Source organism: Scyliorhinus torazame, chromosome 4 (assembly GCF_047496885.1).
Source record: "Scyliorhinus torazame isolate Kashiwa2021f chromosome 4, sScyTor2.1, whole genome shotgun sequence".
Lineage (NCBI taxonomy): Eukaryota > Metazoa > Chordata > Chondrichthyes > Carcharhiniformes > Scyliorhinidae > Scyliorhinus > Scyliorhinus torazame.
The window spans coordinates 173707880-173734513 of NC_092710.1; the positions used below are offsets into that span (position 1 = coordinate 173707880).

The following is a 26634-nucleotide window of genomic DNA, read 5'->3' on the forward strand; positions in this document are numbered from 1 at the left end:
TTTGTGTAAGTGGAGAATACAAGAGACTGAGAATCAAGTTTTATGTTTTGAATTGATTGCACGCAAGAATAGCTATGGATTACAAAAATAAAACTGTTCCAGGTGGTTTAGCGTAACTCACAGCAAGATTGATAAGCCACAGCAGGCTGATCAACATCTCTAAAATGTAACGATTGATTAACATTTCAGATATAACCTATTGCCAAAATACAATGGAATACACACAAAATACTAGACCATAAGACGTAAGAGCAGAAGTAAGCCTTTCAGCCCATTGAGTCTTCTTCGCCATTCATGACATCATGACTGATTTGTTACCCTCAACTCCCCTTTCCTGCCTTCCTTTGATTTCCTTTCTGCTTAAAAATCTATCTATCTCAGTCTTGAACATTCTTAACGATCCAACCTCTACAGCCCCCTGCAGTAAATAATTTCACAGATTCACTACCCTCTGAGAGAAGAAATTCTTTCTCATCTCTGTCTTAAATGAGCTCCCTCTTACTCTTAAGATTATGCCCATTGGTCCTAGACTTGCCCACAAGGGGAAACAACCTCTCCGCAGTTACCCTGTCAAGCTTCCCGAGAATCCTATGTATGATCGTCCCTGATTCTTCTAAAATCTAATGAGTACAGGCCCAACCTACTCAACCTCTCCTCATAAGAAAGTACTTCCATAGCTGGGATCAACCAAGTGAACGTTCTCTGAACTGCCTCCAACTCCAATATATCTTTCCTTAAATAAGGGGACCAAAACTGTTCACAGTATTCCAGGTGTGGTATAATTAGTGCCTTCTTTAGTTTTTGCAAGACTTCCCTATCGTTATGCTCTATCCTTTTGAAATAAAGGCGAACATAACATCTGCCTTCCCTATTAACTGCTGAACTTGCATGCTAGCTTTTTTTGAATAATGTACAAGGACCCCCAAATCCCTCTGCTACAGTTTTTCTCCATTTTAAATGATATTCAGCTCCTTTTATTCTTCCTACCACTGTACATAACTTCATATTTTCCTACATTATATTTCACCTGCTATGTTTTTGCCCACTCACTTAATCTGTCCATTTCCCTCTGTAGTCATCCTCACCACTTGTCTTTCCACCTATTTTTGTGTCATCCGCTAACTTATCAATGGTACATTCACTTCCCTCGTCCAAGTCATTAATATATATTGTAAATAATTATGGCCTCTGCCCTGTGGCATTCCACTAGTTAAGGTTACCAACTCTCTGTCTTCTATTAATTAACCAATCCTCTATCCATGCTAATATACTATCCTGAACACTATGGACTCTTATCTTTTGAAGTTGACTTTTGTGCAGTACCTTATCGAATTATTTTTGGAAATCCAAGTATATTACAGTTCCCTTTATTATCCTGCCTGTTACCACCTCAAAGAATTCTAATAAATTTGTCAGGCATAGTCTCCCCTTCATGAAGCCATGCTGACTCTGCGAAAATGTTAAGGGTCCATTATAAAGGATGTAATAGCAGAGCATTTCAAAATACATTATACAATCAAGCAATGACAGATGTTAAGTTAACTGGCCTATAGTTACCTGCTTTTTGGCTCCCTTTTACAAAAGGGGGTTACACAGGCAGTTTTCCAGTCCTGTGGGACTTTTCCAGAATTTAAGGATTTTTGGAAGATTACTACCAGTGCATCCACTGTCTCTGTAGTTACTTTCTTTAATATCCTGGGATGCAACCAGTCAGGTTGGTTGGGGGGGTGGGGGGGTCTTATTGGCCTTTAACCCCTTTGGTTTCCCTACTAGTTATTGTATTTATTTCCTCCCCAATTTTGCTCCTTGATTATTTCATATTTTTGGAATGTTATTTGTGTTTTCCACATGAAGACTGAAGCAAACTGTTTATTTGACTCTTCTGTCATTTCCTGGTTTCCGATTATTATTTCCCCAGTCTCATTCTCTAAGGGGCCTATGTTCACTTTGGCCCCTCTCTTCCTTTTTATATATTTAAAGAAGTTCTTACTGTCCTTTTTTAGATTACTTGCTAATCTACCCTCAAAGTTTATCTTCTCCCTCTTTATTACTTTTTTGGTCATCTGTTAGTTTTTAGTACTTTCCCAATCATCTGACTTACCACTAATCCTTTCCACATTATATGTTTTTTCTTTCAATTTTATGCTATCCTTAACTTCTTTGGTTAACCATGGTTGATTTAGCCCTACCTTTGATTCCTTCGTTCTCACTGGGATATATCCTTGCCGCCGTTACTCTTTAGATGGCTTTTGCCTTTTTTCAACATGATCTTTCAGATGTTTATTTCTCTGTTAAAATTGCTATTTTTCCTGATGTGTCCAAAATCCAACCTTAACCCTCTGGAATAAAATTCCTGTAAGGAAAATGACAAAAAGTCACAATTTGATGGTTTTGCTAATTATATATGCAAGCTACAGTAGTAATTTTCAGTGATTGTATTTATCAAAACATGAAATTGGTCAAGCAGTCATTTTTTTGGAGTTATCAGCTAAGTCACAGATCAAATGTTTTGGTGCAGGGAAGGTTAAGTGTGTGAATTTAAAGTTATTTTTTCAGGAAGAAAGGAACTTTAATGTGCAAGTTGGGAAAGGAAATAAGATACTGGTCCCGATTGAAATGTAAAAAAATTATTCTAACAGAGCTGTTTTCCATGGGTGGAATTGTACCAGCCCTTGAGTGGGGAGGACAGAAAAATGCTGAAGAAGTCTCCCTGCAGTGGAATGGACACACCTCCGCCTTCTGCTGAACAGAGGCAGGCAGCCATTTTGAAATATGAATTGCCTAATTAAGGCAATTACTCCGGGCAGCTGGCATTTTGCCAGTGGCAGAGCAGCTCCCTGTCGCTTAGGAAGACCACCAGCTGTTTGAAGGTGGCTTCCCAGCAATTTCCCAAGCAGCCAGAGGTCCCAGGGCTTGGAGGAATGGTTGGACCTTGCTTGTTTGATCCACATAAAAATTGTATTTGTTGCAACACCCTGGGCTAGTGCATAGTCGATTCCATTCCCAACACAAGTGAATTAATCAATAATTCGGAGCTCTTTGGCCCTTGACTGCTCCAACAACTTAGATGCATCAGATTTGTAAGTGAAAACCAGCAAATGTTTATTTCTAACATAAATAGTGATAAGACATGCAATAATTATTATAGAATGATGGCCAGCTAATCTTCTACTCCCTCCTTTTGCCATCCCACCCCCTACCCAAACACACTCAAGACTGTCTCACACGGGGGGATAAAAATAATGTGAATTAAAATATGAAATGAAAGATGAGTGTGTTGCTTCCAATGTCAAATTCGATTTTGCAGCAGGCTGTCCTCCCAGGATGCAGAGTGATTGTAACCACCATTTGGATTGCTGATGAGGATCTTGCGGCAGCAGCATTCAGTCAGAACCACCAGGCTTTTATTAGCTTGGACCTTCACTCGAAAGAACAGCCTCAGGCCGGTTTTATTCTGAAGACTCTCAATCTCACTTTCTCCCCAGCTTCTGCCTGTGGTTCAAACATAACTGGTTTTCAGACTCCCTAGAATGTTCCCTAGTTTTACTGAGGAAAAACAGAATATCAGAGAAGCAGCTTCCCTGAGATTTTAGAGAGGTTAACTTTTCAGGGAAAGAAACCTAAAGGTTTCTAGCTCTGCCTTCAGGGATTAAACATACACAGGCTGGATAGAGAGGAAACGCTGTCTGGATCCATTTTTGGAGAAATCTCCAGCATAGGTCTTGATCTGCTGCTGAATCTTTTAAGCAGCTGGCTGGATTAGATTTCTTTGCAGTTTAATCTGACTGTGCAGGAAAGATCTTTACTTTGGATCTTTAGAAAGAGATGGAGAGAGAGAGAGACGGACAGAGAGAGAGAGAGATGGTCAGAGAGAGAGAAGAGATGGTCAGAGAGAGAGAGAAGAGATGGTCAGAGAGAGAGAAGAGACGGTCAGAGAGAGAGAGAGAGAAGAGATAGTCAGAGAGAGGGAGAGAGAAGAGACGGTCAGAGAGAGAGAGAGAAGAGACGGTCAGAGAGAGAGAGGGAAGAGACGGTCAGAGAGAGAGAGAAGAGACGGTCAGAGAGAAGAGACGGTCAGAGAGAGAGAGAGAAGAGACGGACAGAGAAGAGACGGACAGAGAGAGAGGGGGGGCGCGGATGGTCGGTCAGAGAGAGAAATCAGAGCTGTGACCCTCCAGCTTCTGATCAAAACAAAACTGAAAGCAAAAGGAACCCCTGCTTGTCCTACAGAATATTCCAGAACAGTCAGCACCAATCAGCATTGAGCATCAGCAAAGGCCCAGCAATCATTGGCTGCCAGCCAAGTCCATCAAGCGGTGTCATTGATGTCGGACCAAACAGCACATACTGCTGGCGTTTCCTAAAATTAACGGTGTAGTTCATCTTAAAGGCATAGGACCCATTAATTGGCCATGTACAAAAATTGGAAATGGCAAAATAACAGAAATTGAAAGAAAAAACAAGGGGCAGACATGAATTAACAGAGCAGTTGAACACGTGGCTACAGGGATGGGGCAGGAGGGAGGGTTTCAGATACCTGGATAATTGGGGCTCATTCTGGGGTAGGTGGGACGTCTACAAGCAGGATAGCCTGCACCTGGACCAGAGGGGTACCAATATCCTGGGGGGAAATTTGCTAATGCTCTTCGGGAGGGTTTAAACTAGTTCGGCAGGGGGTTGGGAGCCTGAAATTTAGTTCCAGTATACAGGAGGTTGAGAGTAGTGAGGTCATGTGTAAGGTTTCAAGGTTGCAGGAGTGTACCGGCAGGCAGGCAGGTGGTTTAAAGTGTGTCTACTTCAATAAGGTGGGTGAACTTGCAGCATGGGTTGGTACCTGGAACATCGATGTTGTGGCCATTTCGGAGACATGGATAGAGCAGGGGCAGGAATGGTTGTTGCAGGTTCCGGGGTTTAGATATTTCAGTAAGCTTAGGGAAGGTAGTAGAAGAGGGGGAGGTGTGGCATTGTTAGTCAAAGACTGTGGCAGAAAGGACGTTTGATGAGGACTCGTCTACTGAGGTAGTATGGGCTGAGGTTAGAAACAGGAAAGGAAAGGTCACCCTGTTGGGAGTTTTCTATAGGCCTCCGAAAAGCTCCAGAGATGTAGAGGAAGGGATTGCAAAGATGATTCTGGATAGGAGCGAAAGTAACAGGGTAGTTATTATGGGGGACGTTAACTTTCCAAATATTGACTGGAAACGCTATAGTTCGATTACTTTAGATGGGTCAGTTTTTGTCCAATGTGTGCAGGAGGGTTTCCTGACACAGTATGTAGATAGGCCAACAAGAGGTGAGGCCACATTGGATTTGGTACTGGGTAATGAACCAAGCCAGGTGTCAGATTTGGAGGTAGGTGAGCACTTTGGTGATAGTGACCACAATTCGATTACATTTACTATAGCGATGGAAAGGGATAGATATAGACCACAGGGCAAGAGTTATAGCTGGGGGAAAGGCAGTTATGATGCGATGAGGCAAGACTTAGGATGCATAGGATGGAGAAGGAAACTGCAGGGGATGGGCACAATTGAAATGTGGAGCTTGTTCAAGGAACAGCTACTGCGTGTCCTTGATAAGTATGTACCTGTCAGGCAGGGAGGAAATGGCCAAGCAAGGGAACCCTGGTTTACTAAAAGTAGTTGAATCACTTGTCAAGAGGAAGAAGGAGGCTTCTGTAAAGATGAGACGTGAAGGTTCAGTTAGGGCGCTCGAGAGTTACAAGTTAGCTAGGAAGGACCTAAAGAGAGAGCTAAGAGGAGCCACGAGGGGACATGAGAAGTCTTTGGCAGGTAGGATCAAGGATAACCCTAAAGCTTTCTATAGGTATGTCAGGAATAAAAGAATGACAAGGGTAAGAGTAGGGCCAGTCAAGGACAGTAGTGGGAAGTTGTGCGTGGAGTCCGAGGAGATAGGAGAGGTGCTAAATGAATATTTTTCGTCCGTATTCACACAGGAAAAAGACAATGTTGTCGAGGAGAACACTGAAATACAGGCTACTAGACCAGAAGGGCTTGAGGTTCATAAGGAGGAGGTGTTCGCAATTCTGGAAAGTGTGAAAATAGATAAGTCCCCTGGGCCGGATGGGATCTATCCTAGGATTCTCAGGGAAGCTAGGGAGGAGATTGCTGAGGCTTTGGATTTGATCTTTATGTCGTCATTGTCTACAGGAATAGTTGCCAGAAGACTGGAGGATAGCAAATGTTGTCCCCGTGTTCAAGAAGGGGAGTAGAGACAATCCCGGTAACTATAGACCAGTGAGCCTTACTTCTGTTATGGGCAAAGTCTTGGAAAGGTTTATAAGAGATAGGATTTATAATCATCTAGAAAGGAATAATTTGATTAGTGATCGTCGACACGGTTTTGTGAAGGTTGGTCGTGCCTCACAAACCTTTATTGAGTTCTTTGAGAAGGTGACCAAACAGGTGGACGAGGGTAAAGCAGTTGATGTGTACATGGATTTCAGTAAAGCGTTTGATAAGGTTCCCCACGGTAGGCTATTGCAGAAAATACGGAGGCATGGGATTCAGGGTGATTTAGCAGTTTGGTTCAGAAATTGGCTAGCTGGAAGAAGACAGAGGGTGGTGATTGATGGGAAATGTTCAGCCTGGTGTTCAGTTACTAGTGGTGTACCACAAGGATCTGTTTTGGGGCCACTGCTGTTTGTCATTTTTATAAATGACCTGGAGGAGTGCGTAGAAAGATGGGTGAGTAAATTTGCAGATGACACTAAAGTCAGTGGAGTTGTGGACAGTGCGGAATGATGTTACAAGTTACAGAGGGACATAGATATGTTGCAGCGCTGGGCTGAGAGGTAGCAAATGGAGTTTAATGCAGAAAAATGTGAGGTGATTCATTTTGGAAGGAATAACAGGAAGACAGAGTACTGGGCTAATGGTAAGATTCTTGGCAGTGTGGATGAGCAGAGAGATCTCGGTGTCCATGTACATAGATCCCTGAAAGTTGCCACCCAGGTTGATAGGGTTGTTAAGAAGGCGTATGGTGTGTTAGCTTTTATTAGCAGAGGGATTGAGTTTCGGAGCCATGAAGTCATGTAGCAGATGTACAAAACTCTGGTGCGGCCGCATTTGGAGTATTGCGTGCAGTTCTGGTCGCCGCATTATAGGAAGGATGTGGAAGCATTGGAGATTTACCAGGATGTTGCCTGGTATGGAGGGAAGATCTTATGAGGAAAGGCTGAGGGACTTGAGGCGGTTTTCGTTCGAGTGAAGAAGGTTAAGAGGTGACTTAATTGAGGCATACAGGATGTTCAGAGGATTGGATAGGGTGGACAGTGAGAGCCTTTTTCCTCGGATGGTGATGTCTAGCACGAGGGGACATAACTTTAAATTGACGGGAGATAGATATAGAACAGATGTCAGAGGTAGGTTCTTTACTCCGACAGTAGTAAGGGCGTGGAATGCCCTGCCCGCAACAGTAGTGGACTCGCCAACAGTAAGGGCATTTAAATGGTCATTGGATAAACATATGGATGATAAGGGAATAGTGTAGATGGGCTTGAGAGTGGTTTCACAGGTCGGCGCAACATCGAGGGCTGGAGGGACTGTACTGCGCTGTTATGTTCTATACCAAGAGGATACTTACACATTTTAATGCTCACCCTTTCAAGGGTGCTTCAAAATGTTCTCTTTGCTGCTTTGGCATTGAATTAAAACTATAGAGAATGTGGGTGAAAATAGTAACTGACTGAAATTTTCTAGGCATGCCTCACACAAACGCTGCTTCTGAGAGTCATCCGTTCTTTCTTGTTTTCGAATCAATGACTGAAGCCCTACTGGAGCAGAGCTATAAGCAGGCTACAACCTCCCCTCTTTTTCTCCCCTGCCTCCCAAATACTGACATGCGAACCATGCAGCACCTTGGCTGAACTGTGCCTGTAATGCTCTTTGTGACTAACTTATCCTTTTCTCATTAACTATACTGGATGCTTTTTTATTAGATACTTGCACTTTGGTGAGTTAGTTTTGGATTGGTGATTGGAATTTACCTTCACCCTCCTTCCACTGTGGTTCAGTTACATGCCATTCGTGAAGAACCAGTAAGAGAAAATGTAGGAGTATTTTTCTGTGGATCTCTACATTCAGTTTATTTTTGTGCATTGCAGCTCTTCCAACGGCAAAATGCACTTACAGTACAACAGCTGACTGCAGCCCAACAGCAGCAGTATGCATTGGCAGCAGCCCAGCAGCCACATATCGGTAAGAAGCAAGAATAAGTTGTTCAGTCAGGTAAAACAAAATTGAAGGAGAATACGTTCCCTTAGTGAAACCAAGTCTGAAAATAATAAATTTATTTTGATTTGTTTAGCTAATTCTGACAGTTTACAAACTTGGTTGATATTAAACTGCTTGTTTTTCTGCACTGTAAAACTGCAATTAAAAAATGCACCACCCTCTTAGTACACTTAATCGACCAAGAATTTCATCGTAATAATTGCTGTCTTTGAGAAACACACTTGTGGTTTAAAAATGCAAGGATAGCACAGTTTCAGTCGTTTGGCTAAGACATCATGATTTTAATAAAAGTATTGCTATGTTTGTTGAAAGTAAACAAAATGACTGTTTTCCTCTCTATTTACACTAGCAATTTGGACTCCTATCAGAAATACAACCTCAACATTTGCAGATAACTCCAAATTGGGAGGTGTAATTAATACAGAGAAAGAATGTGGAAGGATACAAGAAGACATGAGTAAACTTGCAGAATGGGCATGTAATTGGCAAATTCATGTCAATGCAGATAAGAGTGAGATGGTGCATTTGGATAGAAAGAATAATGAGATTACATACTGCTTGGATAATCTAAATGAGGCAGAAGAGTAAAGGGGTTTAGAGTATGGACACAAATTGCTAAAAGTAGGATCGATAAAGTCACTGAGGGGAAAAACGCACTGCTCTTCATTTCTAAATGGATAGAATTGAAAAGCAAAGATATTGTGGTTAACTCCAAAAAAACCTTGATCAGACTGCACTTGGAATACTGTGTATGTGATGTGGGACATTGGTGTCAGAGCAGAAAAGATTCACGAGAAAGATACCAGAACTAAGAGGTTACAACCATCAGAAAAGATTGAACAGGGGAGAGCTTTTTTTTTCTAGAAATTAGAAGGCCACACGGTTTCCTGATAGAGCAGATAATATTCATGATCATGACAGAAACCTGGCTGGTATGTGAAGACTCATTTATGGTTATACTCACCACCACATTCCCTCTCCAAACTGCTGCAATGACAGTATGGTTCTTATCACCACATCACCCTTTGGCTTTCCCCACTAATCTTCTGGCAACTTCTTCTTTAAACATCTTTTGTTCCATCTCTCTCTGATTTAAAATCCTCATTCTCTACCAACCTGCCAAGCCCATGACAGCCAAAGATAGCTTCACTGCCTTCATCACGAAGCCTCTGGACTGAGTGATTTCTCACTATTTGTGATTTCAACTTCCATCTCAACTCATTGTGCTGTCTCCTCCTCACCATATCAAGTGGCCTTATGTCTATCATAGGTAAGGTAATCTCTAATCACTTCTGTCACTTTCCTGTATTCCTTTTCTCAGCTCGCTTCCCATAGAAAAATCTTTGCCTTAACTCACTGACAACTGCATTTTCAATTAATGACGGTCTAATTTGATTATTTCGGCAGCTACCAATCTACTCACCCGTATCTTTACACTCACTTTTCCTCATTATAACTATTACTATCTTTCCTACCCTGATCGTTCGTCTGGTCTGTTCCATCCCACATGAAAGAAAATCTCTATTTCCACTTTTGGCTATTTTTCTCTTCTCAGCCTGAAAGCTCGAACAAAATGCTGTTGTATTATATTTGAATTGTCCCTTTTCTCTGCTTCTTATGTCCATGGAATTTGATCTTGAACATTTATGGTCATTTAGCTGCTCATGAACTAATCTGGCTGGACCACAAACCCTTGTGCTCCTCTGCCAAAACTGCTCACTATTCCAGCACCGTGGAATGCAAAGATATTCCCAGGGTTCCCCTCTCCATTAGAAACCCTTTTCTTGAACTTCTGCCCCAAGTCCGCCATCCTCATCTCCAGCATCCGCATCGTCCAAACATCTCATGTCTTTGTCACTAATATTGAAACAGTCTTTTCAGCTGCCTATCAATTTATGTCCTTTACCATAGCCCATCAGACCAGCCTTTCCCCAACATTCCCCTGGTCCTCTCACTAACCTGGAAGTTGCATATTTCTATGGTTTCTCTCATGCCCTTCTAAGCTCATCTTGTCTCAAGGAAGATGTGTTGGGCATTAAAAAAAACTTGAGGATAGACAAGTCCCCCGGGCCTGACGGGATATATCCAAGGATTCTATGGGAAGCAAGAGATGAAATTGCAGAGCCGTTGGCAATGATCTTTTCGTCCTCACTGTCAACAGGGGTGGTACCAGGGGATTGGAGAGTGGCAAATGTCGTGCCCCTGTTCAAAAAAGGGACTAGGGATAACCCTGGGAATTACAGGCCAGTTAGTCTTACTTCGGTGGTAGGCAAAGTAATGGAAAGGGTACTGAAGGATAGGATTTCTGAGCATCTGGAAAGACACTGCTTGATTAGGGATAGTCAGCACGGATTTGTGAGGGGTAGGTCTTGCCTTACAAATCTTATTGAATTCTTTGAGGAGGTGACCAAGCATGTGGATGAAGGTAAAGCAGTGGATGTAGTGTACATGGATTTTACTAAGGCATTTGATAAAGTTCCCCATGGTAGGCTTATGCAGAAAGTAAGGAGGCATGGGATAGTGGGAAATTTGGCCAGTTGGATAACGAACTGGCTAACCGATAGAAGTCAGAGAGTGGTGGTGGATGGCAAATATTCAGCCTGGATCCCAGTTACCAGTGGCGTACCGCAGGGATCAGTTCTGGGTCCTCTGCTGTTTGTGATTTTCATTAATGACTTGGATGAGGGAGTTGAAGGGTGGGTCAGTAAATTTGCAGATGATACGAAGATTGGTGGAGTTGTGGATAGTAAGGAGAGCTGTTGTCGGCTGCAAAGAGACATAGATAGGATGCAGAGCTGGGCTGAGAAGTGGCAGATGGAGTTTAACCCTGAAAAGTGTGAGGTTGCCCATTTTGGAAGGACAAATATGAATGCGGAATACAGGGTTAACGGTAGAGTTCTTGGCAATGTGGAGGAGCAGAGAGATCTTGGGGTCTATGTTCATACATCTTTGAAAGTTGCCACTCAAGTGGATAGAGCTGTGAAGAAGGCCTATGGTGTGCTCGCGTTCATTAACAGAGGGATTGAATTTAAGAGCCGTGAGGTGATGATGCAGCTGTACAAAACTTTGGTAAGGCCACATTTGGAGTACTGTGTACAGTTCTGGTCGCCTCATTTTAGGAAGGATGTGGAAGCTTTGGAAAAGGTGCAAAGAAGATTTACCAGGATGTTGCCTGGAATGGAGAGTAGGTCTTACGAGGAAAGGTTGAGGGTGCTAGGCCTTTTCTCATTAGAACGGAGAAGGATGAGGGGCGACTTGATAGAGGTTTATAAGATGATCAGGGGAATAGATAGAGTAGACAGTCAGAGACTTTTTCCCCGGGTGGAACAAACCATTACAAGGGGACATAAATTTAAGGTGGAAGATATAGGAGGGATATCAGAGGTAGGTTCTTTACCCAGAGAGTAGTGGGGGCATGGAATGCACTGCCTGTGGAAGTAGTTGAGTCGGAAACATTAGGGACCTTCAAGCAGCTATTGGATAGGTACATGGATTACGGTTAAATGATATAGTGTAGATTTATTTGTTCTCAAGGGCAGCACGGTAGCATTGTGGATAGCACAATTGCTTCACAGCTCCAGGGTCCCAGGTTCGATTCCGGCTTGGGTCACTGACTGTGCGGAGTCTGCACGTCCTCCCCGTGTCTGCGTGGGTTTCCTCCGGGTGCTCCGGTTTCCTCCCACAATCCAAAGATGTGCAGGTTAGGTGAATTGGCCAATGATAAATTGCCCTTAATGTCCAAATTGACCTTGGTGTTGGGTGAAGGTGTTGAGTTTGGGTAGGGTGCTCTTTCCAAGAGCCGGTGCAGACTCAAAGGGCCGAATGGCCTCCTTCTGCACTGTAAATTCAATGATAATCTATGATTAATCTAGGACAAAGGTTCGGCACAACATCGTGGGCCGAAGGGCCTGTTCTGTGCTGTATTTTCTATGTTCTATGTTCTATGTTCTATGAGATCCACCTCCCACTTGCTTGATTTATTCCCACTTGTGGCAAGTAGCAAAATTGCATCTAAGTGAAATGTAGGTAGGGAATATGCTGGTAGATTATATGAAGAGTGGAATGAGATTCATGTGGCGCATAAGCGGCAGCTTTGACCATTTTGACTCTATAATCTTTCTGTGATTTCGACTTGTCACAGCGTTTTTGAAAAGCAGCAAAAATAAGCAATTTGCGAATTATAGAAATTAGTATAGCTGACTATCTTGGTGTAAAATCTCCAATGCTGTTTGTTTCCTTGTTTTCAAATAAAATGTCTTCGTCACTACAGCAAAACTGTTATGTCAGAGAATTGAAATAATACAGTATTTTCAAACTCATGGCTCAACTTATTTGATCAACCTCCACGCAAAAGGATGTTGCTTTTTGCCATGTGGCTGAGGTTGTTGCGGAGTGGATTGGCCATTGTTCTTTTCAGATAATTTTGCCTGAATAGTTACATGGTCCGTCATGAAGGCTCTACTGTAGACTTGTCCTCCCTTATAGTCTTCGCCATCTCCGCAACCTCATTAGCAGCACTTCTGTTCCATAGCGCACAAAGAAAAGTTGCATTTGCTTTTTTTTTTATAATAACCCAGCCTAAAGGCTGAAACACAATGCTGTTGAATTGTATTTGAGTTGTCTTACGTTTAATGAATAGTTTTCCTTTAAGGTTCTATATATTTTCACCATCCCAATATCTACCCTCCTGACACCAGCCTTAATTAGTTCAGTAAATCGGCAGCTCCTTAAACAAGTGTTGCTTGTGCTTTCATGTTGCCAACTCTCATGAAAACTTGGCTGCCTTTCATCATGCGTGTCTACTCCAAATCTGGAACAATTTGGTCAGAGCACCTGATCTGTCTGGTTATGTGGACAAGAAAAACATATCAAACAGGGAAATCCCTCTTAGATAACCTGCTCTGGGATTGTTCATTAGCTATCCCTTACTTCAGCCTCAGTCTAAATCTACTGGCAGTTCAAGTATGTCCGGATTTTTAATCATAGATATCACATTGGTACTTCGATGACTTTGCTTCCATCAACATAACTCAAACTCTGTTGTCCCTGTGCACCACAACCAACATCCTGTTTGTTACACGTGGAGTTTAAACTCGTAAAGGACAGTAGTAGATAATCTAATCTTGTATAATTTGTTGCTAAAATTGAGATTTGAGTGATCATTAGTTGCATACATTTCCATATGTTCGAACCATACATGTTATCCCCAAAAAGATGAAATACCTGGAACATCTGTGGTAACTCTTCGTAGTTTTCAAATTGGTAGGTAGTTCTTATCCCTACAAGTATTACCCTGAAATTGATTATGGAAATGGTATATTCTAGGTAGGAAATGTGATTTAATTTCACAGCAAGTAAGTTTATAAATTGAAGATTGTGGTATTGTAATTCCTCACTGTCTTGCCAGTAGATATTGTTACCAGTGCACTTTTTAATTACTTATACTTTATTTGCAGTGTAGGACTACTACACATAATTTTTATATGTTTCAACAGCTAATGAAAGAAAGTTAATTATTATTGAAAAGGGAAAAATTGTCATTCTTTAATTTTTTTCGCTTGTAAATCATTCATTTACTTGCATGAGAAGAGTTGCATTGAGCATTTCTTCACCCTCTGCAATCCATCCTACACTTCCACTCTGGCACCTGTTGATTTCCAAATTGAATCCCCTTTCTTCCCCTCAGCCAAATATAAATTTCATTGTCACTGTGAACTGGATGCCTGGAGATGTACGAAAGATCCTTCAGTAGACTTTCCCCCTCCATTTTATTTTTTGCTAACATCTGTTAGTTTGCTGTCTCTCTTGTTGACCACACTAAAATTTGGAACCTGACCAATAGAGTATGATACTGTGCCATTTTTAGCGAAACAAACTTTTACATAATTTAGTAAAACGAAGAATATTGAATTCAGACCCTGTATTGTTTTGCAAAATTGCTTAACCTTTTTTGGGCGAGGCGGTCAGAAGAAGGGAAAAGTGAGGAAGTAGTGCACATGAATGCAATTTGTGGATAATTTGCAGTGGAATTAATCTTTGACACTTTTTGTCTTGAACAGCAGGTGTATTTTCTGCAGGCCTTGCTCCAGCTGCCTTTATGCCAAACCCATACATTATCAGTACAGCTCCACCAGGCACAGATCCATATACTGCAGCAGGACTGGCTGCAGCAGCTACTTTAGCAGGTGATCAAACAGATAACCGTATTAAAAGACTAAAGAAACTGTATAGGTCTGTTGGATAAGGGCTACACCTGATTTGCCATTAAAGCATAACAGGCCAGAAGGTATCAGATTTAATTCACTAACTCTGTTCAATTAACTGGTCTGAGCATTGACAGTGGTAAAAAGCGCAAATTGACGTCACTGGTCTAGGTTAAAGTGGGGAAAAAATGAGTAGAGTATTTTGCTATTTTCATTCATTGTTCAGCAAGGATGGGAATGAGTGGAGAGCGGCTGGAGTCTGCCTGGTACAGGGAGGGAGTGGTTAAGTAATGGCCTACTTTGGAATCAGCAATGAAGTGCAGGCATGGTAGACAGCACCCCACACACATGAATATAGAGTGGTGCTCCAAACTGGTAATACTGTAATAATATCAGTATTGATGGCACCTCCAGACCCTCTCCTCTGTTATAAAGTAGTTTTTAAATAAAAATTACTGCTCCAACTTAATGTTTATATAGGGTCAATTTAGCTCTGTTGGCTGCACAACTGGCTTGTGATGCAGAGCAAGGCCAACAGTGCGGGTTCAATTCCTGTATTGGCTAAGGTTATTCATGAAGGCTCCGCCTTCTCAACCGTGCCCCTTGTCTGAGGTGTGATGATCCTAAGGTTAAATCACCACCACCTCCCTGTCAAAGGGGAAAGCAGCCAATGGTCATACATAGAAACAATATAAAAAATAGGAGGAGGCCATTCGGCCCTTTGAGCTTGCTCCACCATTCATTATGATCATGGCTAATCATCAAGTTTAATATCCTGATCCCACCGTCCCCCCATATCCTTTTAGCCCCAAGAGCTTTATCTAATTCCTTCTTCAAATTATACAACGTTTTGGCCTCCACTACTTTCTGGAATAGTGATTTGCACCAATTCACCACTCTCTGGATAAAAAAATTTCTCATCGGCTCAGTCCTACAAGATTTATCCCTTGTCTTCAAACTATGACTCGTAGTTCTGGACGACTCCACCACCAGGAACGTTCTATCTGAATCTACCCTGTCTAATCCTGTTAGAATTTTGTAAGTTTCCATGAGATTAGATTAAATTTAGATTTATTGTCGCGTATACCAAGGTACCGGGAAAAGTATTGTTCTGCATACAGTCCAGACAGATCGTTCCATACATGAAAAACATAGGACATACGCAATGTAAATACATAGACTTCGGGTGTAGGATACGAAGTGAAGTACTACACAGTAGAGAAGGTGCGTGGAGAGATCAGTTCAGTCCATAAGAGGGTCATTCAGGAGTCTGGTAACAGCGGGGGAGAAGCTGTTTTTGAATCTGTTAGTGTGTGCTCTCAGACCTTTTGTATCTTCTGCCCGATGGAAGAGGTTGGAAGATAGAGGGGAGGAGTCTTTGATTATGCTGCCTGCTTTCCCAAGGCAGTGGGAGGTGTAGACCGTGTCAATGGATGGGAGACGGGTTTGTGTGATGGACTGGACTGTGTTCCCGACTCTCTAGTATTTTATGGCCTTGGGCCGAGCAGTTGCCATACCAAGCTGTGATGCAGCCAGATAAGATGCTTTTTATGAATAGGGAGGAAAAGAGGGAAAAGGACCGAGTAAGGGCAGAAAGTTTTGTTTTTAGTTCGGGCATCATGATCGGCACAGGCTTGGAGGACTGATGGGCTTGTTCCTGTGCTGTTCTTTTCTTTGTTCCTGGTCTCTATGGTGCATCTGTAAAAATGGGTCAGCATTGTGTGGACATGCTGAATTTCCTTAGTTTTCTGAGGAAGTATAGGTGCTGATGTGCTTTCATGGTCGTAGCGCCGATGTGACTGGACTAGGACAGATGATTGGTGATGTGTACACCTCGAAATTTGAAGCCGTCAGCCATCACCTCGGCACCATTAATGCAAATGGGGTGTACGACACTTCGCTGCCTGAAGTCAGTGATCAGCTCCTTAGTTTTGCTGACATTGAGGGAGTGGTATTGTTATTATTGTTGCCAATGCACTAGGCCACTAGAATTATAGAATTTATAGTGCAGAAGGATGCCATTCGGCCCATCGAGTCTGCACCGGCCCTTGGAAAGAGCACCCTACCCAAGCCCACACTTCCAGCCTATCCCCGTAACCCAGTACCCTAGCCCGCCTTTTTGGACACCAAGGGCTATTTAGCATGACCAATCCACCTAACCTGCACAACTTTGAACTGTGGGAGGAAACCGGAGCACCCGGAGGAAACCCACGCAGACACAGGGAGAACGTGCAGACTCCACGAAGACAGTGACCCAAGCCGGGAATCGAACCTGGGACCCTGGAGCTGTGAAGCAACTGTGCAAACCACTGTGCTACCCGCAAATATAATCCAAATCGACTTTGTGTCCCCCTCATGTGACAGTCGCCATTCCAGGACTCAGCCTGGTAAACTTTCTCTGCACTCTTTCCATTGCAAGAACATCCTTCCTCGGGTCCGGACACCAAAACTTCATGTAATACTCTAGGTGTGTCCCCACCAATGCTCTGTACAGTAAAACATCCCTATTCCTATACTCGAACCCTCTTGCTTTGAAGGCCAACATACGATTACCTGCGCGCTTACTTTCAGCGAATTATGCATGAGGACACCAAGATCTCGCTGAGTATCCACCTCTCTCAATTTACATCCCTTCAAATAATAATCTGCCTTCCTACTTTTGCTACCGAAGTGGATAACCTCATGTTTATCCACATTATACTGCACCTGCCATGCATTTGCCCACTCACTCAGCCTGTCCAAATCCCAATAAAGCATCTCTTCACTGTCCTCAAAGCTCACCCTCCCACCAAACTTTGTACCATCTGCAAATTTGGAGATAATACATTTAGTTCCCTCATCCAAACCATTAATATATAATATGAACAGTTGGTGTCCTAGCACAGATCCCTGCGGTACCCCACTAGTCACTACCTGCTATTTATTCCAACCATTTATTCCAACTTTTTGCTTCCTGTCTGTTAACCATCTTTCTATCTATCGCTGCCCTCCAATCTGTGGAACTATTCAGAGTCCAAAGAATTCTGGAAAATGACCCAATGGATCTACTATTTCGAGGACCACTTCCTTACGTAATCCCATTAATTTCCACAAAATCATTTCTTTACTAATACTAATTTCCAGCAATTCAAATAATAATGTTACTAGCCAATTTATGACTGAGTTAAGTAATATAAGGAAAAGCAGTACATTTGGCTATATAGCAGCAGCAGCAAGCTTATGTGGTAGCAGCTGGCAGTCCAAATGAAGAGCAGAGGCAAGCAGCAGAAGATTGAAAGGAGGAGACTGGGTGCCACAAGAACATATTGAAGGATGTGATTGGGAGGTTGATGGCTGCAGCAGACAATTTGGAGAAGCTGTGGTTCAGGAGAGGGGAGAGGAGACTACTGAAAGAAATGGTGTAGACTGATGAAAGAAAGTATGACCAAAAGTTGTGATGGCTGAGCACGCCTGCCATATGCGAGACTTAATAATATAGATAAATACTTGAGTTTCAAACATTGCTGTGCTGTCAGTCCATTGAAATTGATGGTAATAGTATACATGTGGTCTTGTTTTCTCCAGAGGTGGCACTATAATCGCTCCACATTCTACATTATAACTCAACTAAGAGACATCCAATTCTTCCATGCAACTGAATTAAGACCACAAATTGCGTGTTTATATTAGGCATATACAGATATATGCATCTGTGACACATTTTGAACCATATCATCAACATAGGAAAATCAATATTAATGTATTGTATTCAGAAAACCTCATGTCACCATTTGGTTTTCATGCTGTAATTGCAGGCATTTGGCCACTGAGGGACTGTTGCAGTCTCCTTGTCCTGTGTTCCACATCCTTATGGAAAAACATTTTTTTTTTTTTTAAATCTTTCTCGCTGTGACCCTCATAACCTAGGAATGGAGACTGGCAATTAGTTATAAGTGATTAAAATGTATATTGTCCTAATTCATACTTTTTTAAATTTATTAGAATATGTGCCAGAGTCCCCTCTCCTGGGCCAACCTATAACGTGGGTACTTGAAATCACATTGTGGCTAGATCCATTTCTCATATGTAAATTTGAAGCAGAGTTTGCTGGATAGTGATCAGGGGCGAGATTCTCCGACCCCCCGCCGGGTCGGAAAATCGCCGGGGGCTGGCGTGAATCCCGCCCCCGCCGGTTGCCGAAGTCTCCGGCACCGGAGATTCGGCGGGGGCGGGAATCGCGCCGCGCCGATTGGCGCGCCCCCCCCCCCCCCCCCGCGTGATTCTCCGGCCCGGATGGGCCGAAGTCCCGCCGCTAAAATGCCTGTCCCGCCGGCGTAAATTAAACCACCTACCTTACCGGCGGGACAAGGCGGCGCGGGCGGGGTCCTGGGAGGGGGGGGGCGCGGGGCGATCTGGCCCCGGGGGGTGCCCCCCCGGTGGCCTGGCCCGCGATCGGGGCCCACCGATCCGCGGGCGGGCCTGTGCCGTGGGGGCACTCTTTCCCTTCCGCCTCCGCCACGGTCTCCACCATGGCGGAGGCAGAAGAGACTCCCTCCACTGCGCATGCGTGGGAAGCTGTCAGCTGACGCTTCCGCGCATGCGCCGCCCAGAGATGTCATTTCCGTGCCAGCTGGCGGGGCACCAAAGGCCTTTCCCGCCAGCTGGCGGGGCGGAAATTCGTCCGACGCCAACCTAGCCCCTCAAGGTTGGGGCTCCGCCCCCAAAGATGTGGAGCATTCCGCACCTTTGGGGCGGCGCGATGCCCATCTGATTTGCGCCGTATTGGGCGCCAGTCGGCGGACATCGCTCCGTTTCCGGAGAATTTCGCCCCAGGAGTAGGTACTCCAAGCGATTTTCTCTCCTTCCCTCAGGGACGCTGATGTTTCAGGCTACCTCATCTGAGGTTTGCTAAGAGGTCAGATCTGGGACCTCTCTGGGTTAGTTACTCACTGGGCAAGCTCATAAAATTTAGTTGGAGGCCTCCATTTGAATTTATGAACAAGGTAATTCTGAACAAGCTACTAAGCTGGATAAAGAACAGCGACAATTGCTGATTTACCACTGTGATTTTGTGCTAGGGCCCACAGTTGTCCCACCTCAGTATTATGGAGTTCCATGGAGTGTGTACCCAGCCAATCTGTTCCAACAGCAAACAGCTGCGCCAGCCTCAAACAATACTGCCAACCAGCAGACTGCAGCACAGTCGCAGCAAGGGCAACAACAAGTATGTGATACTAATTGAAATTCAATGGCTAGTTCATCCTTGTGTTAAATAAATGGCTTCAAAAGACATGTATAAATATTTTATTGAATTCTTCATGCGATCAAATTTACTTAGATTTTTGGGTAACTAACTCGTTGACTTTGGATGCTGGTTATGCTTTTAATGGAATGCTATCTTGTCTTTAGAGCAAGTCCTGTTCTGGTATTGATATAAACTCAAGATGAGTATAAATTTGATGAACTGATGTATATCATGATTGTAGTAAAACTTTCATTGTTACATACTCTTAGGTGCTGCGAGGTGGAAATCAACGTCCACTCACTCCAAGTCAGAGTCAGCAGGGTCAACAAGCTGACTCACTGGCAGCAGCTGCTGCTGCCAATTCAGCTCTTACGTTTAGCCAAGGTCTGGCTACAGGAATGCCAGGTATACAAGTTGATTGTGTTTACTATTTGACAGTCCAGTCATTTGATACATTGCAGTACTTTTCTCCCTCCCTACCTTCAGTGACCCATGCAATTTCCTAGACGCTGCGAGATCTCCACTCCTTCACCCAATTAGTCTTTCCTTATATTAGTGTTGGTAAGCTAATTGGCTATGGAGGGCAATACAGCATCCCTCCCCTGAAAGTTACATCCTCCACGTTTTTTTAACATTTGACAGCAGGAATTAGAGCTCCAATACATTGTGAGTTCTTGCAGCCTCATTGTGAACCTGATGGATATAGGCCAGTCTATCACGGGAATTGGATTTTTCTGGCCTCTGTGGCTCTGAATTACAGTAGGTTTCCTGTCATAGCATGAGAAGATAGGAAAGTAAACCCTGAAAAGATTATTCGACCGATCAATCAAGGGGCGGCACAGTAGCACAGTGATTATCACTGTTACTTCACAGCACCAGGGACCCGGGTTCGATTCCCGGCTTGGGTCACTGTCCGCGGAGTCTGCGCGTTCTCCCCGTGTCTGCGTGGATTTCCTCCGGGTGCTCCGGTTTCCTCCCACAAGTCCTAAACGTATTGTTAGGTGAATTGGACATTCTAAATTCTCCCTCAGGCGCCAGGTGTGGATTGGACATGCTAAATGACCATTAAGTGTCCAAAAAGATTAGGAGGGGTTATTGGGTTATGGGGACAGGGTGGAAGTGAGGGCTTAAAGTGGGTCGGTGCAGACTGGATGGGCCGAATGGCCCTCTGCACGGTATGTTCTATGACTAGGGGATTTTCACAGAACTTCATTGCAGTGTTAATATAAGCCTATGTATGACACCAATAAAGATTATTATTATTCTTTCAGTGATTGGGTAATCCAATCTAGTCATGGCTTCTATCCTATTCACTTAGTATGCAGGTCAAAAGTTCATCAAAGTTTCATCCTACATCTCTTGCTAAAAGTAATTACAACTAAAGAATACCAGTTAAAAGCAAAATGCTGCGGGTGCTGAAAATCTGAACTAAAAATAGAAAATGTCGGATAAACTTGACAGGCCTGGCAGCATGTGGAGAGAAAAAGAGTTAATATTTTGGTTCCATATGACTCTTCAGTTCTGAAGAAGTCATGTGGTTTCACAACGTAAACTCTGTTTCTCTCTCCACAGATGCAGTCAGACCTCCTGAGATTATCCAGCATCTTCTGTTTTTATTTCAGAACATCAATCTAGCATTTTGTCATGCATTGGACATACTGGACCATTAAATTCATGATGACAGAAGCATGTTCAATCGATTCTTTGAAAGAGTTGCATGTGCTGTGGATAAAGGGGAGTCTAGACGTACTGTACTTCGATTTCCAGAAGGCATTTGATAAGACGTCGGCCGCATCAAAGGTTATTGTGCAAAATAAATGCTTGTGGTGGAGAGGGTAACATAATGACATGGATTGAAGATTAGCGAGCTGACGAAAAACAGAGTTGACATAAATGGGCCCTTTTCTGGTTGGTAGGATGTGGCAATTGGTATGCCACAGGAATCCATGCTGGGGCCTCAACTTTTTACAGATTAGAGAAATGACTTGGATGAAGGGACTGAGGTATGGTTGCTAAATTTGCTGATGACACAGATAGGTAGGGAAGTCAATTGTGAAGAGGTCGTATGGGTGCTAGGGACATAGGTTAAGTGAGTGGTCAACAAATCTGGCAAATGGAGTACAAAGTAGGCAATTGTGAAATTTCCATTTTGACAGGAAGAATAAAAAAGATGCTTATTGTCTAAATGGTGAGAAATTGCAGAGATCTGAGGGCCAGAGGGTTCTGTGTCCCAATGCATGAATCACAAAACGCTTGTATGCAGGTGCAACAAATAATTAGGATAGCTAATAGAATGTTATCATTTATTGTGAGTGAAATTGATTACAAAAGTAAGAATGTTATACTTCAGTTGTACAGGGCATAGGTGAGACCACATCTGGCATGCTCTATGGTATTGGTCTCCTTTTTTAAGGCAATATGTAAGTGTGTTAGATGCAGTTCAGGGAAGGTATACTGAACTAATAACAGGAATGGACAGCTTGTCTTATGAGGAAAGGTTTTTGAGATTAGATTTATATCCACTAGAGTTTAGAAGAGTAAGGGGCAACTTGATTGAAACCTATAAGATCCCCCGGGATATTGATTGGGTGGATGTGGAGGTAATCTTTCCAATTGTCAGAGAATCTAGAATGAGAGGTCAATGTTTAAAAATAAAGGGTCGCTCTTTTTAAGACCGATCAGGAGAATTTTTTTCTCAGTCTCTGGAACTCTCTTCCTCAAAAGACAGTGGAGGCAAGATTCTTTGAATATTTTTAAGGCTGAACTAGATAGATTCTTAATTAAAAAGCAAATTACTGCGGATACTGGAATCTGAAACAAAAACAGAAAATGCTGGACAATCTCAGCAGGTCTGACAGCATCTGTGGAGAGAAAATGAAGCTAACATTTTGATTCTGGATGACTCTTTGTCTAAGTTAGAACTGGAAATAGGATGAGATTTAGACTAGTCGGCGGAAGGGTGCGGACCAGTGGGGCTGGATAGAGGGCCAGCGATAGGCGGAGATTGACAAAGATGTTGTGGACACCGGAAATGTAAATGGTGGTGATAATGACTTAGAAGGATGCTGACAGTGGCACTTTAAGAGATCCAAATATGTTAATGGCAGAACAGAGGTAAGCAGTATGTCAAAGGACAACTAGGAACAGGGAACAGATGGCCAAATGGGGTAGAGGGGAGGGGAGACCATAGTGGGGAGAGGAAACAGATCGATGGAAGAAATGAAAATAAATTGAAAGAAATAAAAATGGTGTGAAGATGGAGGAGAGTGCTCACATTCTGAAGATGTTGAACTCCATGCTAATTAGGCTGTAATGTGCCTAATCAGAAGATGAGGTGTTGTTCCTCCAGTTAGTGTTGTACTTCATTGGAACATTGCAGCAGGCCAAGGACGGACATTTGGACATGAGTCCAGGATGGTGAGTTGAAATGGCAAGCAACAGGAAGGCCTGGGCCCTGCTTGCGAATGGACCTGAAAAGCGGTGTGCGTTTAGTCTCTCCAGTGTCGAGTAGAACAATTAACAAGATGAAAGGTTATCGGGCGTAGATAGGAATGAGAGGTTGAAGTTACAATCAGATCGGCCATGATTTTATTGAATGGCGGAGCAGGCTCGAGTGGCCTACTCCTAATTGTATGTTCATACATATTTTCTTGTGCAGTCAGAACAATACCAAAGGTAAAGGAGTAAATGAAAAGATGCAACTCTGAAAGTGGTAATTGATACCAAACTTGAGTTGAAATCTTGATGTAGCAGGGGGAAAGACGCGGGGAGGTAAGGAGTGTGTTTACTCTGGAAGAATTCAGACAAGAGATACTGTAATAAGTCATAATTTCCACACACAGGCGAAGGTGAGATGTTTGTAGGGTGGCTTATTTGTAATTTGGAAAGAAAACTATAGGAAAGTTCACTGACCATAATAGTAGACTTTATAAATTATATTCCTATGTTCTCAGCAGCACAAACATTTTTTTGCCCTCTCGAGGCCCACTAATTTGACACTTGTACCATTTACTTCATCAGCAATTTCAAAATTTTTATCAAACAAAACCTGCGCTGGGGATCTTTTCTGATTCAAAACCTTTTACTTTACATTGTTCGGTGTTGACTGATCTCTGTACTCATCCCATAGTACAGAGATGAGGCCATTCAACTCTTTTAGTCCATGCTGTGACGGCAAGAACAATTTGGCTTGCTCTACTCCACCATCCTTTCCCCTTAGCCCTGCATTTCTTTTCTTATCAGCCACTTATCCATTTCCATTTTGAAAGACACAATTCTTCTTCCACCTTCTTAGGCAGTGCATTCCAAATGCTAACCACTAGCTGTGTTTATAAAAAAAAAGTGCCTTGTGCGGCTGCTGGATCTTTTGCCAATCACCTTAAATCTGTGTCCTCTGGTTCTTGACCCTTCTGTCAATGGGGGAAAATTCTCTCTCTGCTCTGTCAAGACCACTCATGATTTTGAGCGCCTTTCATTAAATCTCTTTCCAACCTTCCCTAAAGGGAATAGCCTCAGCTTCTCTGCCCCATCTGTGTGTCTGAATTCCTTCATCTCTGGAATCATTTACATAAATCTTTTCCGCACCCTCTCTAAAGCCTTTGTGTCTTTCCTAAAGTGTGATGTCCAGAACTGGACACAGTACGTCAGTTGAAGCGTTTTATGCTTAGTAGTAACTCTGAAAACAACCAAGATGCTGTTCATTCTGTATGTACAAAATATTGCACCAGAAAATTTGGCTTGCTGGCAGTTCTGATGTCAACGATAACATAAGTGCAAAACTAACTTGCTATCGAAGATACCCATGCATTTACCCACCAGAAAACTGGATATCACTATGGGGCACAGACAAGGGAGTGGGGCTATCTGACTGCTTTTGCAGAGAGCTGGTATGGACATGATGGGTCAAATGACTTCCATTTGGTGTTTCCAAGTTTCAAAATCTGATAAAGATTGAGGAATTATCTGTAAATTTACGTTGTTTTGTTTGTTTTTAATTTAGAAAAAGCTATTGACTATAAAGCTGTTCAGTTTAAAGATTTTACTGAAGGTGACTATGGGAAAGTAAAATAATTCTTGCTGAAGTGTAGTAATGGCCTCTTTAGAATGTACCCTTGTTAACAATTGAAATTTCTTTTGCATGTAATGTCTTTCTTGCAAGCAGACAGCAATTGAAATTAGACAACGAAGCAGTAGCTGTTTCAACCAAACCTACATTATACTGTGGTGAAGTTTTAATTCTAATTTGAGGAAAGTAGCAGGGATTTTCTGAGAAAATAAGTTGACAACAAAAGGTAATGAGCTGTGTTTTCCGTTTTTGGAGCAATGGGACTTGTCCTGTTGGTAGTAATAATCATTTTATTCTGTCACTTTAGATGAGCAGAGATACTGTTTTTGTCCCTTTGTTAGTCAGTTTGTCTGTTTATCTGCAAACAATATATCTCAAACTAATGGACAGGTTTCAATGAAACTTGTTGTCACAAGATTTGGTCTAGGGAAGAACTGATTAAACTTTGATGAAAATGTGGATTCAGATTCTGGAATTTTAAAAATTCATTAACACTGGGCAATAGAGAGAGTTGACTTATTTTTTTTAATGATGTGGGTTATTTTATTTAGAATGGTGTGGATTGTCAAAATGCGAGCAGAGTTTTCAAAGCAGGTTGTCGAATGTCGGTTGACCTGAAGCCCCCTCCTGAGAGATGGGAAGTTCTCAATAAAAAGATTACATTTATTCAGCTTTGTAGTTGCAGAGCATGAACCAGATAGGGAAAAACCTCAAGGAAGAGCTGTGTAATTGTAATTCTGTTGAGGTATGTGCGATACTGAGTGGCCTCTTGTTCTGTGTTCATTTTAGGGAAAGAGATGGGATATTGTTGCATAACACCATAATGCAGATTTAACTTGTGTTTATTTATTTTGCTTAGGTTATCAAGTCTTAGCCCCAGCTGCCTACTATGACCAAACTGGTGCCTTAGTGGTGGGCCCTGGAACAAGGACTGGATTAGGAACACCAGTTAGGCTGGTAGCATCAACACCTGTTATCATCAGCTCTGCAGCAGCACAAGCTGGTAAGTTCTGATGCAAACATTGAGTACTAATAATTCCGTATTTTCAAATGAAGCTTTCACATCCAACCGAATATTGCTGATGCTCCATTGGAAGAAAATAATCTCGGAACACGATACAGTAAAATCCCTCAAATTTATTCAGTATAAAATGTTGTTGTGCGTGCTCTGTATGAATATTGAGCATCTCCAGGAATGCATCATAATGATGCATTGGTTCAGCCATCTTTGGTATTGGGTGCTGTAACTACACAACATACTCTATCATTGCTAACAAATCCATTTTAAAAAATATATATATTTTTTTATTCTCCTTTATCACTTTTCTTCAAATTTACACCCACCAACAAACAATACGCAGTAACGAATAAAATGTCAATCCCCTTATCAATAACACCAACCCCATCCTCCCACCAAACAACAGCCCGCATGTTAACATAAACAAAAAGGAATCTTAATCACCCATAATCACCATTAACATAGACAGCCCAACCCCCATCCCCACCGCAACGTTCACACACATTTTCTACTCACTCAAATAGCCAGCTCATCCTCGCCCTTGTGAGGTGCGCTCTATAACACCACCTTCAGCTGTATCAGCCCCAACCTTGTGCACGAGGTGGAGGTGTTCACTCTCCGGAGCACCTCACACCAGAACCCCCCCCCCCCCCCTCCATACCCTCTCCCAACTCTTTCTCACACTTTGCTTTGATCCCTTCCAGTGGTGCCTTATCCTCTTCCAAAATAGCCCCGTAAACCACCGACGCTACCCCTTCTCCAGTCCCCCTGTCGTCAGCACCTCTTCCAGCAATGGGAATCAACCCCTCTGACCCAGCTCCGCACATTCTCCACATAATAATACATCAGGTTCGAAAGACCCAACCCCCCTG

General features: G+C 42.8%; 1 protein-coding gene across 4 annotated transcripts in view; it reads left to right on the plus strand.

Annotated features, from left to right (window-relative positions):
* LOC140410600 (pumilio homolog 2-like) overlaps window positions 1–26634 on the plus strand; it is a 178300-nt gene that overhangs the window by 108777 nt on the left and 42889 nt on the right. For all 4 annotated transcript variants that reach the window (XM_072498884.1, XM_072498885.1, XM_072498887.1 and 1 more), the window contains 5 exons: window positions 8123–8216; window positions 14312–14437; window positions 19513–19658; window positions 19949–20084; window positions 25604–25747. In XM_072498884.1, the coding sequence (XP_072354985.1) occupies window positions 8123–8216; window positions 14312–14437; window positions 19513–19658; window positions 19949–20084; window positions 25604–25747 (646 nt within the window). The remainder of the gene's footprint in view (window positions 1–8122; window positions 8217–14311; window positions 14438–19512; window positions 19659–19948; window positions 20085–25603; window positions 25748–26634) is intronic.